The sequence below is a fragment of the Atractosteus spatula genome, chromosome 3 (assembly GCF_055471065.1).
Source record: "Atractosteus spatula isolate fAtrSpa1 chromosome 3, fAtrSpa1.hap1, whole genome shotgun sequence".
In the NCBI taxonomy this organism is placed as follows: domain Eukaryota; kingdom Metazoa; phylum Chordata; class Actinopteri; order Semionotiformes; family Lepisosteidae; genus Atractosteus; species Atractosteus spatula.
This window is the reverse complement of record NC_142708.1, coordinates 47,114,066-47,130,371: the sequence shown is the minus strand read 5'-3', so window position 1 is coordinate 47,130,371 and position 16,306 is coordinate 47,114,066. Positions and strand designations below refer to the sequence as shown.

Sequence of the window (16,306 nt, the reverse complement as noted above, 5' to 3'; positions counted from 1 at the left end):
TGTTTTCTAAACAATACCAAACAAAGTTATTGAGCAAGTGCATAAAGCTCAATTAACTTTGCAGTTGACCTTGTTGGAATTGACATTCAAATGATATTTGGCAAATTTGAGTCACCTTTGTTTCTGGTTGCCCTCAGATAGAGGCTTCTTCCTTGTAGGCCAGCTGTGAATGCCACATAAATGCAGGTGACTTTGAATGCTAGATTTCATTGTATTGTTAGAATCATTCATTGTATTGTTAGAAGCAGCATTTGGCTGTTGCCTCTCAGAAAATGTATTTCTCAACCCATGGTGGTGAGATACACTTATGCCCTCTTCCTGGCAGGGTGCCTACTATAGCCTTAATTTTATTAAAATGGGCACTACTTTATTAAAATGGGCACTACACTAGAAAGTGCTAGATTCAGCTTTTTGTATCTTTCATATCCATCTCCCAACTTGTGGAGGTCAAGGACCATTTGCTTACTGAATTTGCTGTGAAGAGCTCTGTGACCTTAACCATGATGATGCATGCTATACTACCACTGAATGCTTTCTGTTGATTACCTCCTTTTGTACCCCAGGGAAACAGGAAAACATCAGAGGCCTCTATATAATTCTGGAAACTTACATAGAACAGTATGTTGTATTTGTTCTGTTTATATTTATTTAAAGGAATGCTTAAAGGTTTCAATGCATCCCTCTTTTTCTGGAATTCAGTTATCACAAATATGACTTTGATTTGTACTTTATTATGATTACAGTATAACCTTAAGAATTTTTAAGTGAGATCCATTATCCAATCTACAGTATAACATTCTGCAATATGGTTTTTGTTTCCATTTTATTGGGAATCTGAATAAATTTGGAGGGCACTTTTTAATATGAGAGTTAAATATGTATTTAAATACCACATAGTTACATATTTTGGAAAAAATGCTCTTCATTGCATTATAATGCATTATTAATTTTTGTTTTTAATGCTTTATTTTTTATATTTTATCGTTCAACCAATTTACGAGGTCCTGTCAGTTAAAGTGTGACAACAAATTTAACCCCTACCAACTCCAGTTTCATATTTTTAGATTATTATATTTTTATGAGAAATTTAATTTGCATTAGCCAAAATTATCAAAGGGCAGCATGGTGCCCCACTGGTTAGCATTGCTGCTTTTCAGTGATGTGGTCCTGGAATCAATTCTGCACCTTGGGTGCTATCTGCTTGGAATTTGTATGTTTGTGTGAGTTTCCTCAGGTTGCTCAGTACAAAGACATACTGGTAGGTTAATTGGCTTCTGGTCTGAGTGTTTGTGTTTGTGCCCTGTGATGGATTGACATCCAGGGTATATCCTTCCTTGCACCCAAGTCCCTCATGACCCTGTATTGGACAAAGTGATGGGTGGGTAGAAAATGACCTGACCTTGGTTCCTTTTCCCCTTGTTCTATTTCATCTAGAATATGTCTAAATAAATCAAGATTACTTTTAATGTTCAGCAGGCCATGTTGGCCTGTAAGACAATTACCTCTTTTGCTAGGCTAAGGAGAGACTACCTTGCTTTGGCAACAATCATGTGTTAACACAGAAAATGCCAAATTACTTATTTGATTTGAAGGGTAATTGTAGTAATATTTTTTATATTTTTACTGATTCCAGGCCTCTTTCCTGTAATCCAGTTGCTGTCACACGTTCATCATTATACCAGTAAATGTGAAGTAATCCTCAAAGACATTATTTGCTTATCTTTGATTTGTGTAATGGGCTTTTTGCATCATTTTACATCCATTGTGATTCGATTTTATATTGTTAATGTGAAGCAAAGACCAAACAATACATGCTGTAGTGCCAACAGCACAACTGAAGGTGTTAAGAAGAGATATCCTTGTATGATTTCTGGTATGTCTGCAGGGAGAACAAATGGTTAGAGATTTGTCTTTAATAATTTATTGCATTTATATAGTACTTTTCATCCCAAAGGATGCACTTTACATATAGAAGTGCTCCCACTCCTACTTAATTCATCACTAAAGTGCAGTGCCCACCTGGGTGAAGAATGACAGCTATTATCTTCAGCAGCCTCCCTGAATGGCAGATTCAATAGAGAACTGAATCACAGTAATGTGAGTGTTTTATTTTACTGTAACAATCAGAAATTTGTAACAGCAAATTGCAAGAGTACTTGACGACTATTAGGAATCAATCAGACATAATCATTTACAGTGTCACACATGGTTTTCTAAATATACAATATATAGTTTATTGATACAATACCAAAAACATGCAAACACAGTAATAGGATATATTTGGGAAACAATCTACTGTGATATAAAAAGCTAATAGTTCCTTCAGGGATTATAAGGGGAAGAGTTAATAACTTCAGTTAAAATACAAAGTTAAATGCCACAACATGCAATATGGTTTACCTCATATCAGTTTTATCAGTCTCATATAATTACATCACATTCATATTATCAGATACAAATAAATATGTGTTTAATATAATGAACTAAAAATCAAACTTGTATGGAACAATATTTCAGAATTATAATCTGAATAACAAAGTTTTGAACTCAAAGATCTGCTGGCCAGACATCCTTGTTGGGTTCAAACTACTGCTGAGAAGACAGCTGGGCAGGATTAGTGCATGGTCCAACTTGGCAGCTGTTTGTTCTGTGCAGGGAGTTACTGGGCAGCTCTACCAGAAGTTAGTGTGGCTGGATTTATGTCTTTAAAGGCAGTCTGTGCACAGTTGTCTTCTTGTTTATGGCAGCAAGGTAGACAGCTGGGAATATTTTCTGCATCCCGGTTATGGCTTGATGCTGAATATGCATGGATATTCAGGATGACGCGAAAAAGCATCCAAATGTCTTATTTCATTGATCATATGAAAAGAACAGTGGGTTCATGAACACAAGAATATATTGGACAGAATTCTGCTTTTCACTGACTCACTCTCTGGGACAGGCATCCTAGAGAAAGGTTGGGACTACTGACTAGGACTACATGTGATTGAGGAAAAGTCAGATTGCTAGTTCAGTTGGAAATAGAACCAGTGAGTTAAATGACAAAAATAAGTCGGGTGCAAGCTTTTAGGGTGTGGTATCACAGCTGGTGATTGGTTGAGATGCTATCAGGTATGTCTGGTACCCACCCTGCAGATCCCCCCTTGGTGGATCTCTCTTTAGATTATGTACAGTGACCTTGGACCCGTGGTCATCAGAAGAAACAGACTACAGGCTCAATGGAGCCCATCTATGCTATTCATAATTAGATGGTTTACCACTGGATACAGCTTTACGATGCCTCTTATCAGAGGGGCATCTCAAACACATTCCTTTGTATAATTACACATAGGCCCAGGCTGGGTTTAAGGACCCTACTCTTACTGTTAGTACCATGGGATCTTTAATGACCTAGCAGTCAAGACCTTGATTTCAAGTGTAAACAGAAAAATGACACTTCCTGGGAATTCTAATGCAGAATGAAAGGTGCCAGCTATTGGTCCCCCATTGGCTTTTGCAGCTGCAACTTAAGAGTTTCTTAGAGATATCCCATCCCAGTACTTACCAGTTACAACTCTGTTTAGAATCTGAGATCTGATGAGGCAAGGCTAGAAGGTTGTAACACTGCTGTCTTTTTGTAAGAAGTGATGAAGAAGCAGTGTGACACAATATGAGAACAAAAATTCATCACAACATAAATCCTTGCAATTGAAAATATGCAAATGAGTCTGAGTGCTGCTGTTTTTTTTCTAGCAGAGAAACTGACACATGCAATACAGAGCACCTCTATTACAGTATTTAATAAATTGTTATATACCCTTTTGAACAATAAAGCAATCAAAGATCAAAGGGAATGAATCCTGCCAATATTAAATTTTACTTGGCAATATTAATTTCACTTACTGTATATGAAAAATCAAGTAATCTTGAGACATCCTCATCTCTAAGGCCTATTAAAATATACATAGTAAAGTAAGACCGTTCAGGTTTTTAACAGTTGCTGTAAGCACATGTGAAGAATGCATCCTTTTCATTTTATATGAATATAATTTGCATCTCCATGTTGCAGTCCTGTGTCAGAACAAGTGGAAAGATAGAGGGTCTGACTGAAAGTGAGAAGGGCTCAGTGGACGAATCCTTCATATAGAACATTTACAAGCATGAAAAACAATGTGCCTGAGCATCTTGGTGATTGAAAAACCATGCAGTGAGAATTTAATTTTAAGGCTCTCCCATTTTTCTTTCAGATGCTGGATGTCTACAGCCTGCTTCCCTTTGACAACCCTGATGGAGGAGCTTGGAAACAAGGCTTTGACATCTCTTACGATGAGCACGAGTGGGATAATGAGCCTCTGCAGGTGTTTGTTGTTCCCCATTCACATAATGACCCTGGTAAGAAGTGATCTTGAGGTTACAGCTTTAATTAATTTCTTTCCAGCAGAGCACCTTAAGCGAAGCCCAGGTTAAACAGATTGTTTCCCATTGTGTGAGGGTGTTATATACACATGCCAAGGTAATTATTCAAAAGGATGGAGGTTTTGTTACTCTACAAAATACAGCAAATTATACAGAAGTACAATGAATACAACAACTACAGAAAAACATTTTTAAATCTTACTTTCAGGTATTTTATGTAGATTCATGGCTGAAAACATTTACTTTAAGGAGAACTGAAAATGAGAACTAGATTGGGAAATCTCAATACATAACATACTTTTGTATTTTTATTCATCTATAGGTATGGTTAATTCTTAAGAAAAATTATAGGAGGTGCATACTTTTAATTTTTTTATGTGACCAATTGCAATGTTTTGTCAAAGTGGAAAAAATACTTAAACGTTCAGAGATCTATTTTATGCATTATAAGTGTAAGACTGAAAAACAGGCTTAGCGAGGTGCACAAATTAATAGATGTCATCAAACAGATTCATTTTGTGGGGCACTATAGAAAGTAATTTTCAACAGTTGATATCGCTGTAGATATTGTCGTAGAACATGTACTGTCCTGGTAACTGGCTACACATTTGTGTCATATTATATTCTATATGGATTAGATGATTTTTATAGAAACACTCTTTCATTGTCCGTAGAAGCATTGCTCTTCATGACTGATTCTCTGTGTAAGAGACAGAAAGCAAGGCTTGCATTTTATTAGTGAAAAGTGAGCTTTTAGTCATCATTAGAAAAACACTGCTCAGTCTATTTGTATTGTCTACAAATAAATTAAAGTAATGAAGAGGAGCACTGGTTAACTTATTATTAGTACTGCACATGCGGCTGCTGACATAACTACTGAGGTTTAATACATTTCTGTAGCATGTGTTGAAGACACATTAACATTGTTAACATTGTTAACATTGCCCACACAAACAACAGGAAAATACAATTAGAATAACTTAGTTCTTGGCCTTAAGTTATAATGAACTTTTCTAAGACTTAATGAATCTTTGTTTTGAAATGAACTGGCAGTTAAAAGTGCTTACATTTTGTTTGACATGTTGATTGTTTCGAATCTTGAGTTAGATGAGCTAGCCTCTGACCAAAAAGTTATTTGTTAACACAAAAACGTGTTAATTTTTGATAATGTGGCAGTTTTAAAGTAATTCCTTTAATTGCTTTAGTTTTTTATTAATATTTGTGTAGAATGAAGTGGTTAGAAAACGAATATCGACAGAGGCAAGATGGATTCTTCTCCATGACTGACTACACAGTTAGCTCAATATCCTAAGCTCTCTTCTGTAAGACCCCAAGTTTTACTTCTGTCAGATTCCTAATACCGATTTTATCTTGCTTGCTGTGAGGATTCTTTTTATATCTGAAATAAGGGGAAGCATCCGTTTTTTAAATGTAAAAAGCAAACATTGGTTTACCAATAAAAGATTTCTAAAACTTTGTAACAATCTCAACAAAAGCCTAATTTAGACAGCCAATGTTTCTGTAGCTGAGACAGAATCCCATCTCCTTTTTATCAGAATCCCTGAAGAAAATGGCTGGCAGAATAAGCCATTTCCGTTTATATAGATTGAATCCACTATCTAGAAGATAAGTAGAATGGGATGTTGGTAAAAGTCAGATTCTGCAGGTTTGCCATCCTTAAAGAATTAACTACATGTATTTTCTATGAAGTACAAACATAAAACACCATTGGGTTGAGCCATATATGATCAGTGCAGCATTGTCCAGTCATTCTAAATGTTGAACCTTAAACTGTAATTAATGTGAAATATGATTTGGAAGGATACATTTTGAAAGACATCATAGTTATAAATCCTGCGCTCTTGCCAGCAGTAGAATTTTCTTGGCAATTGTATACTGCACAAAGCTGTGAAATACAAGAAGGCTGTTTCCACTTGTTAAGCTTGTATCATCAAATTTGCACAGGTTTTTTTCTTTTGCAAAGTTGGTCTTAATGTGACATGATATTTTCCACTGGAATTCAGAAGTATTGTCATTCCTTTCATTTAAAAATGGTTGAGTTGCCTGACTCATTTTTTTGTTTTATAATTTGTGTTGTTTTCTGTATGGTTTCTTAAATTAGGATTTCTGGCTGATTTTTATAGATTGCTAAAACTTAGAGACAAAAAGCCATCTTTTTTTATTTTGTCTATCCCTGAAATGTGAGCAGCTGAGATTGTGTATACCTACTTTTAATGTGTTCTAAATAGAAAAATCAGGCAGGTGTTTAAAATGATACGTGATACATGTTTTGTCCTTCTTGAAAGGCGTTGTTCCAGTTTTTAGGCAAGCTGGAGTTTGTTCTTCCATGCAGGCATACTACAGAAGCATATTCCTGGGCATTTTGTTTCAAGAAATTGAATAAATTCTTACTTGAAGGAAGGCTAATGCATGATAACCTTTCACTTGAACAGGTAGAGTCTGATTCATTTAATCACGTTTGAATAAGACTAATATCCTAAACGCACCCACACATTTATACTACATTTAATTTTACTACATGAGTTAAAATGATATTTTATCTGGATATGGTTGGAATGTCAAAAACCCTATGCCTCCTTCCAAAGCTGTGTCTGTTCGTTGCCAGAGGGTAAAGGACTTGCAAACCTACAGTATAAATTCAGTTTTGATTTATACCTTCACCGTCTTTTGAAGCACCAAAGTGGAGATTCTCTTCCAATTCCCTAGGCAGAGAAATACAAGATGATGGTCTTAGAATTTCTCACTTGGACACCATGTACCTTTTCTTATTAAATTAACTATACTAATGTATGTCCTTTAGTGACTGAAGCTGGTTACCAGTGACACAGTTTCCAGTGCTGTTTGGAGAAAAGAGAGGATAGATTACGTTTAGTTGATGGCGATCTTTCTTGGGATTGTAAAGCTGTTTACAAGATATGGAGCTTCTGTAGACATGTAATTTTCTTTGAGGGATTAGCTTTAGAAAAAGAAAGGCACAATTCAGAGTAGATGCTGTTTGTCACCAAAATGGAGGATTTTTTATGGAAAGCATTGAAGCATTTTAACTGTTCTCAAAATAAATTTGCACGTGCTTTACAGTTAAAACAAATTCAGTGGTTACCGAGGCTGTTTTAAACATTAACAGTACAGTACTGATATAAGTCTTTCACGTAGCTATTTTAGCTTTAACTTACAGTTTACAAATGAAAGCCACATTTAGGAAAAAAAGTTTGACCTCTGTGAAAACTTTATATTGCTCTTCATCTTGTAAAATGGCATACTTTTTGGCATAATTGGTAGCACAGTTAATAATCATTGTTGATTGTTTTTCATTGGTTATATGAAAGGAGAAACGAATTGTTTCATAAAACAGTTTTAGTCTGTTCCTGATCAGTCATGGTTGAGTAAAGTGTAAAGATGACTCCAGGGATGAGTGAAAATGAGAGCTGTTGTATGGTACTGGTCATGTGGGAGAGGCACCAGATGATGTTTAGTTTGAAAATACTCATTTACTGAGTTTCTTAGCCTCAACATGTGACCATCACACACAGACCTTAAGTTGTTATTTATGTTCATCTTGGGTATAAATAATTTCCCAGTTAAGAGTACTTAATGTACTTAATGTTTTTTGTGTGTTTCACCACTAACATACTGCAAAGGGTTAAATAGGAGTTAATACCTCTTATTAATTGTCTTATAAGATATATCCCACATGTAAAATATAAATAACACACTTCTTTGTTGTACCTGATTCTGAAGTATAACATACTCTTCCTCAGGATTCAAACTGTAAAGAAAAAATATGAGTTAGAAATATAAGTAAAGAATATGAAGTACACAGTATATATGATGTGGTATAACTGTTAAAAATGTGCTTTATCAGTAACTTGTTTATATGCTTCCTTTTGTAGCTCATGGGCACTGAGTGGTTACACACATCTTTAAACTACTCTGCAAATAAATAATACATATCATTTTGAACTTCATTGATTCATTGCCTATTACGATAAAATTTAGGTTTTAGGCATGATTACTGATTTGGCTGTTACACTGTAGAAATTCCTGTTATTTAATGACAATGGAAGCACTGTTGATGTAGCAGAATAGGCTTCTTTACCCAATACATACATTTAGGATAATAAAAACTTAAAATTATTACCTGTATTAGCTCCATTTGTCTTTAATTATTTTATTAGTATTTGTCAATAAGATATAAGAAAAGGTCATGGCTAAATGTGAATTTTCAATTTTACAGTTGTTGTACAAAATCTGTTTTAGCTTGAAATGAGTTGAAACGGACTTAACTTTATAGTTCAGACACCCCTTCTTCTAGACTGGGCTGCATCATGACCTGATTGTCTTGAGTCTGCTGGAGGTAGTGCAGAGCTACCCAGGTGCTGCCAGGGCTGGGGCTGTGACTTGATGCCTGGGATCTTGACTCACAATGGGAGTAAGAAGCTCTGGCAGTGCACATTTCAGAGGCAAGAATTCATGTTCCTGATCTGCTGCCTGTGGCTGCATGTGGGTTGTGGCCAAGTTGAACAACAGGTGGAAATTCAAACTGGCCAATTATCAAAGGAAGTAATTAGTGCTTTTTTTTAATTAAGCTGTATTGACTTAGTTTTATGTAAAAAATGATCAAATTGGGAAAGAGTAACATTTATGTTGAAAATAGCATTGTAGAGTATTTGAAGTAAAATGTTAGCACTGTTGATTAACATCCCATTTATTATATGAAATACTTATTTGAAACAAGTGTGTAATAACATTTTCTAATTGCATGACACACTCTTGAACAAATCAATTCTTGTAAAAACAATTCCAGCTACAAATAATACTTTCTTCAACATTGACAGAGTTTTAAATATGCAGTACATACTGAGCATTGTTCTCAGAACTCATGCACATTTCTCTAACAGCGGTTTACATACCTACTATAATAATAAAATCATTATTGTTGTTTAAAACATTGTTTAGGAATTTCTAGCATTTTCTGTAGTCTTTGGCCTGAATTAAATGTCATATAAATTGCGTCAAAACATCCAGACCAAGATAACCAGGACCAAACTGAGACCCTAAAAACCTTGTTGATGGAATTAGATACACAGTACTAACATCCTGCTACAGGAATTATACTCCTGCTAATGTTGATATCAAGAGAAAATATATCTAATATAAACGTGCTTATTTCAGCAACGAATGTGTTGGTTCTTTGGGTGTAGTATATATGAATAGCTTTTGGCTCTGTGCACTGAGTAACATGATTACATAAAAACTCTTTAGGGAGAATGACTTTTCCGCGTTGTTTATGACAATTTGTTTGAATATATTATTAATAATTATTTTAAGAATATTAATCTTGTAGAATTCAACTCAAATGAAATGTGTCAGTGTCTTCCTTTTAAACAAAAATATGATTTTTGCAAAAGCTTTCCTTTCTGGTTTCCACCTTTTGTATTTGTTGCAGTAAGCAGACTTACTCTCAGTATTGACTGCATGTAAAGGAGAGGTTGCTCTCATGTACATTTCCCTTATAAAGTTAAACCCCAGAATCCCCAGAATTAAAAAAAAGAATTAATAAACCCCAAAATTAAACTTAATTAACAACAGTTCCAAATATATCCAAATATCTGTAAGCTGAATAATGTATTTTCTTCCAATGCTAATATTTTTTTTATTAATGCTGAAATATTATAATAGCGTTGCTCTGAGTTACAGGGGTTTGTTAGTGGCTTGTCTAGGTAAAAGCCTTTAGCTGGTTCACAGGAAGCCTAATTTGGACAAGGCTTGCTTTGACTGTTCATTGTTGAGCTGAATAGTGACTGTGAGTTTTCAGCTTCCACTTAATTAGCCAATATTGTCCATTAATTGACCAATTTACCATGTAGAGAAATCCTGGATGTGCCACTCATAATTTCTGTGGAAAGTCCAAAGCCCAAAAAAACTCTTATATTCAGGTTTGAAATGTTAATTTCCTTTATGGATAGCACAAGCAGTTTATGGCATAGGCCTCAGGAACCAGAAATTATATTTCTAATGCTTTGTTGTGTTTGCATAGCTACTAGAGTAACTGTTAGGAAAGAATAACAATGTGACAAATGGTTTAACAATTGGGGAAAGAATAAGTATAATTTAAATGTGGTATTGACGTATAAAAATGTACCTTGTCTGAAATGATAACTGTATATTTCAGTGGATAACAGCTGTATTGGGACAGTAGGGTACAAACAAAATGGTGGATCACTTCTGAATTGCATTCCCTCTAAAGCTGCGTGGAACAGCCTGGAACCCTCCATCATCTGACCAATTGTAGATAAACTGGTAATTTTGTAATGTCATTTACCATACTGCTTTATACCATACCGTGTCACGGGAAGCCGGAGCCTACCCGCCAAGTAATGCGTGCAAAGCAGGATACACCCTGGACGGGGCGCCAGTCCATCGCAGGGCAAGTGCAAGCCAGTCGTACATGGGGACTATTTGGAGGCCACGGTAAAGGCCGAGGGGGGAAATTTGGCTTGGACACCGGGATAACTCCCTACTCTTATAGAGAAATGCCCGGGAATCTTTAATGTCCACTGAGAGTCAGGACCTCGGTTTAATGTCTCATCCAAAAGACTGCGCCCACTACAGTATAGTGTCCCTGCCACTATACCAGGTCATTAGGACCCACACAGACCGCAGGTGGGGGCTCCCCACTGGTCCCACTAACACCACTTCCAGCAGCAACTGTTGCTTCCCAGAAGGTCTCCCATCCAGATACTGACCAGGCTCAACCTTGCTTAGCTTCAGTGGGTACCAAGTTCAGAGCTGCACGGTGATATAGCTGTTGGCACTAGTAATTTTAAAATATAAAAACTGTATGAGGCATTGAATGGTCTATCTCCAGCTACCTTATGGATTTATTGTGAATATACTGTACCTTATTCCCCTGCCAAAGACCTGGCTCCTCAAAAGGAGTGACAGAGTCTTCTTGTGCATTCACTATTTATGAGGAACTCATTGCCCATATCATTTAGGATGTGCAACTGTTGACATTTTCAAAACTCCCTTAAGATCTTAATGTATAGTAAAGTCATACATTGCTTCACTATGTAAATTTGCTTGGATTTCCCTCTACTTTCTCATTGCCTTTCTTGTGTATTTTATATGTGCTGCTGTCCATTGCTTTGAGTTTGCTGAAAAGTGCTCGAAGAAACAAAGTTACTATTATACTTATGATATTAATTGTCACATTAACAAAATAAAGTATCAGCATGACAGTACGTTTCTTGTGAAGTGTTCACAAACTATACAGTACTTTGCAGTGTTATTTTTTTCATTTGTGGAACATTTACATTTCCAGTGTTGCAGGCTCACCGTGAGAAGTAATAAATTGTTTGACTAAGTTATATAGCCATCATCTAGAAGTGTTTGCTCTGTGCTTCAGCCAGGTGTATATCGTTTAAACTGTTATTTGCTACAAAGTGTAAAACATAAGCATATGTAATATACCAATGCTCCATATCTGAATTATTTTGCTCATTTAAAAAATAGTTATAAATACAATGTGCCTGTAAAACAGAGAGAAAGTGTTTTTAAATATCAAATACAAAGTTTATATTTAGATTTGTGATTTTGTGTATGTTATAACTGAGCTAATACCCCATTATGTGTTATTATTATTATTATATTTATGAATGTCATACATAAAAAAAATTATCATTATCAACGTAAATGTAGGAAAATGCAAATGCGAAATGCAATATCTTAACCAAAATGTTTTCTGAGGGTCTTGTAACTGTGTTGCGGTACATGTGTAATCTTCTTCACATTGGCAGTTATACAACCAATAATAATACATAATAGTAATAAAATAATAATAATAATAATAAAAATAATAATATACACCAATAATAAGTAAGACAAATCTTAAAAAAATCAAAAAAACAAATCTTGGTGAATTGTGTAACTTCACATACTTGGCCAGACGCAGTAGTGTAAAATAAGATAATCTGATTTCAGTCTTCTAAGAGTTTTAAAAGGTCTTTTTTTTATCTGAATCAGTTAAGAAGAATGTAGATCTAAAGTAGCATGAGCTCAAAATGCTGAAGACAAGTGGACACAGATGTGTTCTGAAAGGATAGTTTATCCAGAGTTGTAGTCTCATTGTTATATAAACTGTCCACGTTTACAGTGTTCTGGAGAGGCATGTACTGTAGGCAACGCTTTGTGGAACACAGTCACCTGGTGTGGCCAGTGTGTTTTCAGCTTGTGCATTTCTGTGGCATTGATTAAAAGGTTTGCCTGAGAGATGGTATTTCTCATTTCACTGGAGCCTCCCCAGTCCACACTCAGATGAATGTCCCATGAGCCTCCAAGGCTGATTTTCCTCTCATTGACTCCAGGGCAGCATCCCCAGGCGTCCTCTTGTCTGTTTGCTAGTACTTATGACTTGGACTTTGTACTGTTTCTTTTCTCATGTCAGACTTGCAGTGCTTGTTGTATGTGAAGAATACAATTTCTTAAAGCTTTAAGGACCTCAAGGAATTCAGTCCCCGTTCTTTTTATTTTCTTGAAGGTGTGTTGTGGAGCACTGACTGGTTTTGAAAAGTTTCTCTAGAATAATTAATAATGTCTCATAGGAAATGGTTATCTGTTTAATTAGGAGAGCTAAAATAAATGGTTGCTGTTATACTGTATTGAGAACCATTTGGATCTTAAGTGCTCAGACTGTAATATTCTTGGCTTAGGCACAGCATTTTTGCAGTTGTTGCAATATGGAACAAAAATAATTAGCAAAATATAATGTTCTTATCTGTGCCTGTTCCTTCTCTGTTCAAGTAAGCACTTGAAAATAAATCGAAATCACTAAAGGGTATTTTAATTATTTTTCTAAGCTTTGTTTTTTTTTCTGTGCCATGAAAAATTAAATTTTGAATTGGAAGCTATAATTCACGCTTGTTGGTTTTGAGTAGATGTAAGTTTCCTATTATATTAAGATACTATTAAAACTGACATTTCTGTGATAAAAACTGATCATTACTAGATGGATAAGCAATACCCCTAGATCCATCAATCAAAAACAGTATATTTTTGAACCATTCAAATTCCTGTACCCTCAAAGAACATCTTTTTTTGAAAATTCTAAAATACCAGTCATTTCTCCAAAGCTTTTCAGATACTAATGCATCATAAGAACTAAAGTTGCTAGCTGAAGCAATTGAGCCTATCAATTGGACAGCATTGCATCTGGCTATTTAAAAAAGTGTACTGTTCCCTCAAAATTACATAAAGTTTAATAGGTGATAACAATATCAGATAACATGGCAGGTATAGTTATGAAACTTTATTTTTTTACATAGAGAGCACACATTAAATTTATCACCAGTGCACTTGTTTTAAATTTTATTTGTGTCTTTTAAATAACACACAAATAAAATCAAATTCTTAATAACTATATCACAAACTTTTTGAACATTTCCAACATTATAGTTTTATTATGTATTTTATCTGTATAAAAATAGGATAATCTCATTCTCAGGTGTATGTTTTTTTATTTAAATATAAAGACCATGAATTAACTTCAAAAGCTGCTTATGCTGGTTTTTCAGGCTCTTGTTTTCCATTTGACAGATATTCTCATCGTATAGTTCTAGATAAAATTCTGATGGGCCATTGTCACTGAAATACAATATTTTAAGATGTCAGAGGAGTGCAGTGAGCCTTATATTTATAGATGTTATATTTTATTTTATCTGAAAAGCTGTACAGGGGCAGCCTTGTTGCATCATGTAAAGGGTTGTTTATATTGAAAGCTGATTTTGATTGTTATTACTTTTCTACTCTAGACTAACTTTGTTGTTATTTAGAAAATGAGAACTGTAATAGAATGCCTTTGCCCTTTTCTTTCTTTAGTACTGTTAGAGCAGGAATATACATTTGGAAGCTCAAAATTTAAAAAGAAGCACTAAAAGAAGTTCTAAGATTTCACCTGCACAATGTGGCATACAGGCCCATTGTTATGTTAACATGATTCCATTTTTTCATTGTTTGAAAAAAAGAATAAGATGTAGCCTCTAAGGAAAATGTAGATTTTTAGCTTTAGTTTTTAATAGGTGATTTTACAATGTCATAGAATTAAAAAGGTCACATAAACTATACATTCAATGGCAAAACAATCAAAGTCAAAATCAGACTATCCAATAATCCTGTTTCAAACATCAAGATGACTGTTAGCACCATTCTTCAGCTCAAGTACTTTCTTCACATTAAATATTCAATACTTTAAAAGGAAATGTGTGCCTTAAAGATAAAAATAGAATTTTAGGTTTTCGCCGTTTAGCATACAGTATATTAAACTTTTGGATCGTATAGCTACACAGATAAACAGTTGTTGCATTGTGTTTATTAATGTTACATATAAATATTTTGGTATAATAAAAATGAATTTTTAAATCAATAAAAAATGATGTACTGAATAAAACAAATGCTGAGGTAGACTTTTTATGTAAAATAAGATTTCTGCTGAAACTACTAACATTTCTCTATGCACCATAGTTGTTTTTCTGTAGCATCAAGATGGAGTTTTGTTGTCTTAGGGTTTTTTTATAGCAATCTATGGAACAAAAGCTTCAGCTCTTGAGATTAGTTTTTCTCTGTACCAATTAGTTAATCAGCTTATACTGTACATTGGTAATTTTACATGAGTAAAGATTTTTCCTTCTGAAGCTCACAGCACATGGGAGTGCTGTAAAATAACTTATTTCCATGTTTTTTAAGTGCAACTTTATAGTACAATATTATAATACAATGATGGTGATCAAAAGCGATCACTTTATAAAATTATTAAAAACATGCCACTGTTTATGTAACTCCTTCTCTGTTTTTTTCAGAGCAGACCGCTTATTAATAACCGACATAATGAATTACATTTAGTATAATTAAAAATCTGAAGTGTGACATTATGATAGTTTTAACTTTACTGTAGTCTTAGAATGCAATGTGATGATACGAACCCTTCAGCTTCTAACAGAGCAAAAATGAGCAAATGTTAAACTCATTGTTTTGCAGGGTCTTCTGTTAGTGGAAACATTGAAATGACTGTTATTAACATATTTAGATTTATTAATAAACTGTTTGTTTTGGGGTCTAATTCCTTGACATTTACAAAACTGATTTTGTGAATACAGTGTTTCGTTCAACTGAATTATGCCCAATCCTTCAGAAACAAAGAGAAGCTCTGAAGTTGTGTTAAGAAGGAATAGTCCAGCACTTTGCTGTTTTTATACTAGGCATTAAACTTGCATAGCAATAAAAAGACACAATTTAAATCTGTTTTTTTACGACCGAACACCAACTATATATTTTTTTTTCTGAAGGTTGTACAAGGGTGATTCACAGTATTAAGATTATTACAAGTTTATGGACTCAAGATCACATTCTTTTTTCAAGTATTTAGCTCTCTTTGAGTTCTGTAATTGCATGTTGTGGAGTGAACATTCTGGTTTCTATAAAACTTTCAAAGTACCAGATACTTGTATTTGAGAAGTGCAATATCATTGTCACTATGCAAATAAAGACAGTCATGTTGTGGATTTGAGACATAGTGTTGTGCAAATATATAAGTATTTACATAAAATAATATTAACATTAGTGCTCATTCTTTCAAACTTGGACAGGAGATTAATTTAATTTAGACATTTATAACTAAAATCTTATTTTCAGACTTCTTCGGATAAAAAGGTTTATCATTGCTAATAGTTTTTACTTTTACAGTCTTGTAAGTGTACATTTCTATTTCTTTTAAAATATGTGAATATAAAATGTTTGCTTTTATACCATGCGTAAATACTTGAAGATAATTAATAATGGATCTTATCAGTAGAAATAATGTGCATCTCCATCTAAAGGTTTTATTCATTTTAACTGT

General features: G+C 34.3%; 1 protein-coding gene across 2 annotated transcripts in view; it reads left to right on the top strand.

Moving 5' to 3' along the window:
* The window catches only part of man2a1 (mannosidase, alpha, class 2A, member 1), a 248,185-nt gene that overhangs the window by 35,439 nt on the left and 196,440 nt on the right, over positions 1 to 16,306 (top strand). For both annotated transcript variants that reach the window (XM_088911950.1, XM_088911951.1), the window contains exon 3: positions 4,227 to 4,371. In XM_088911950.1, the coding sequence (XP_088768076.1) occupies positions 4,227 to 4,371 (145 nt within the window). The remainder of the gene's footprint in view (positions 1 to 4,226; positions 4,372 to 16,306) is intronic.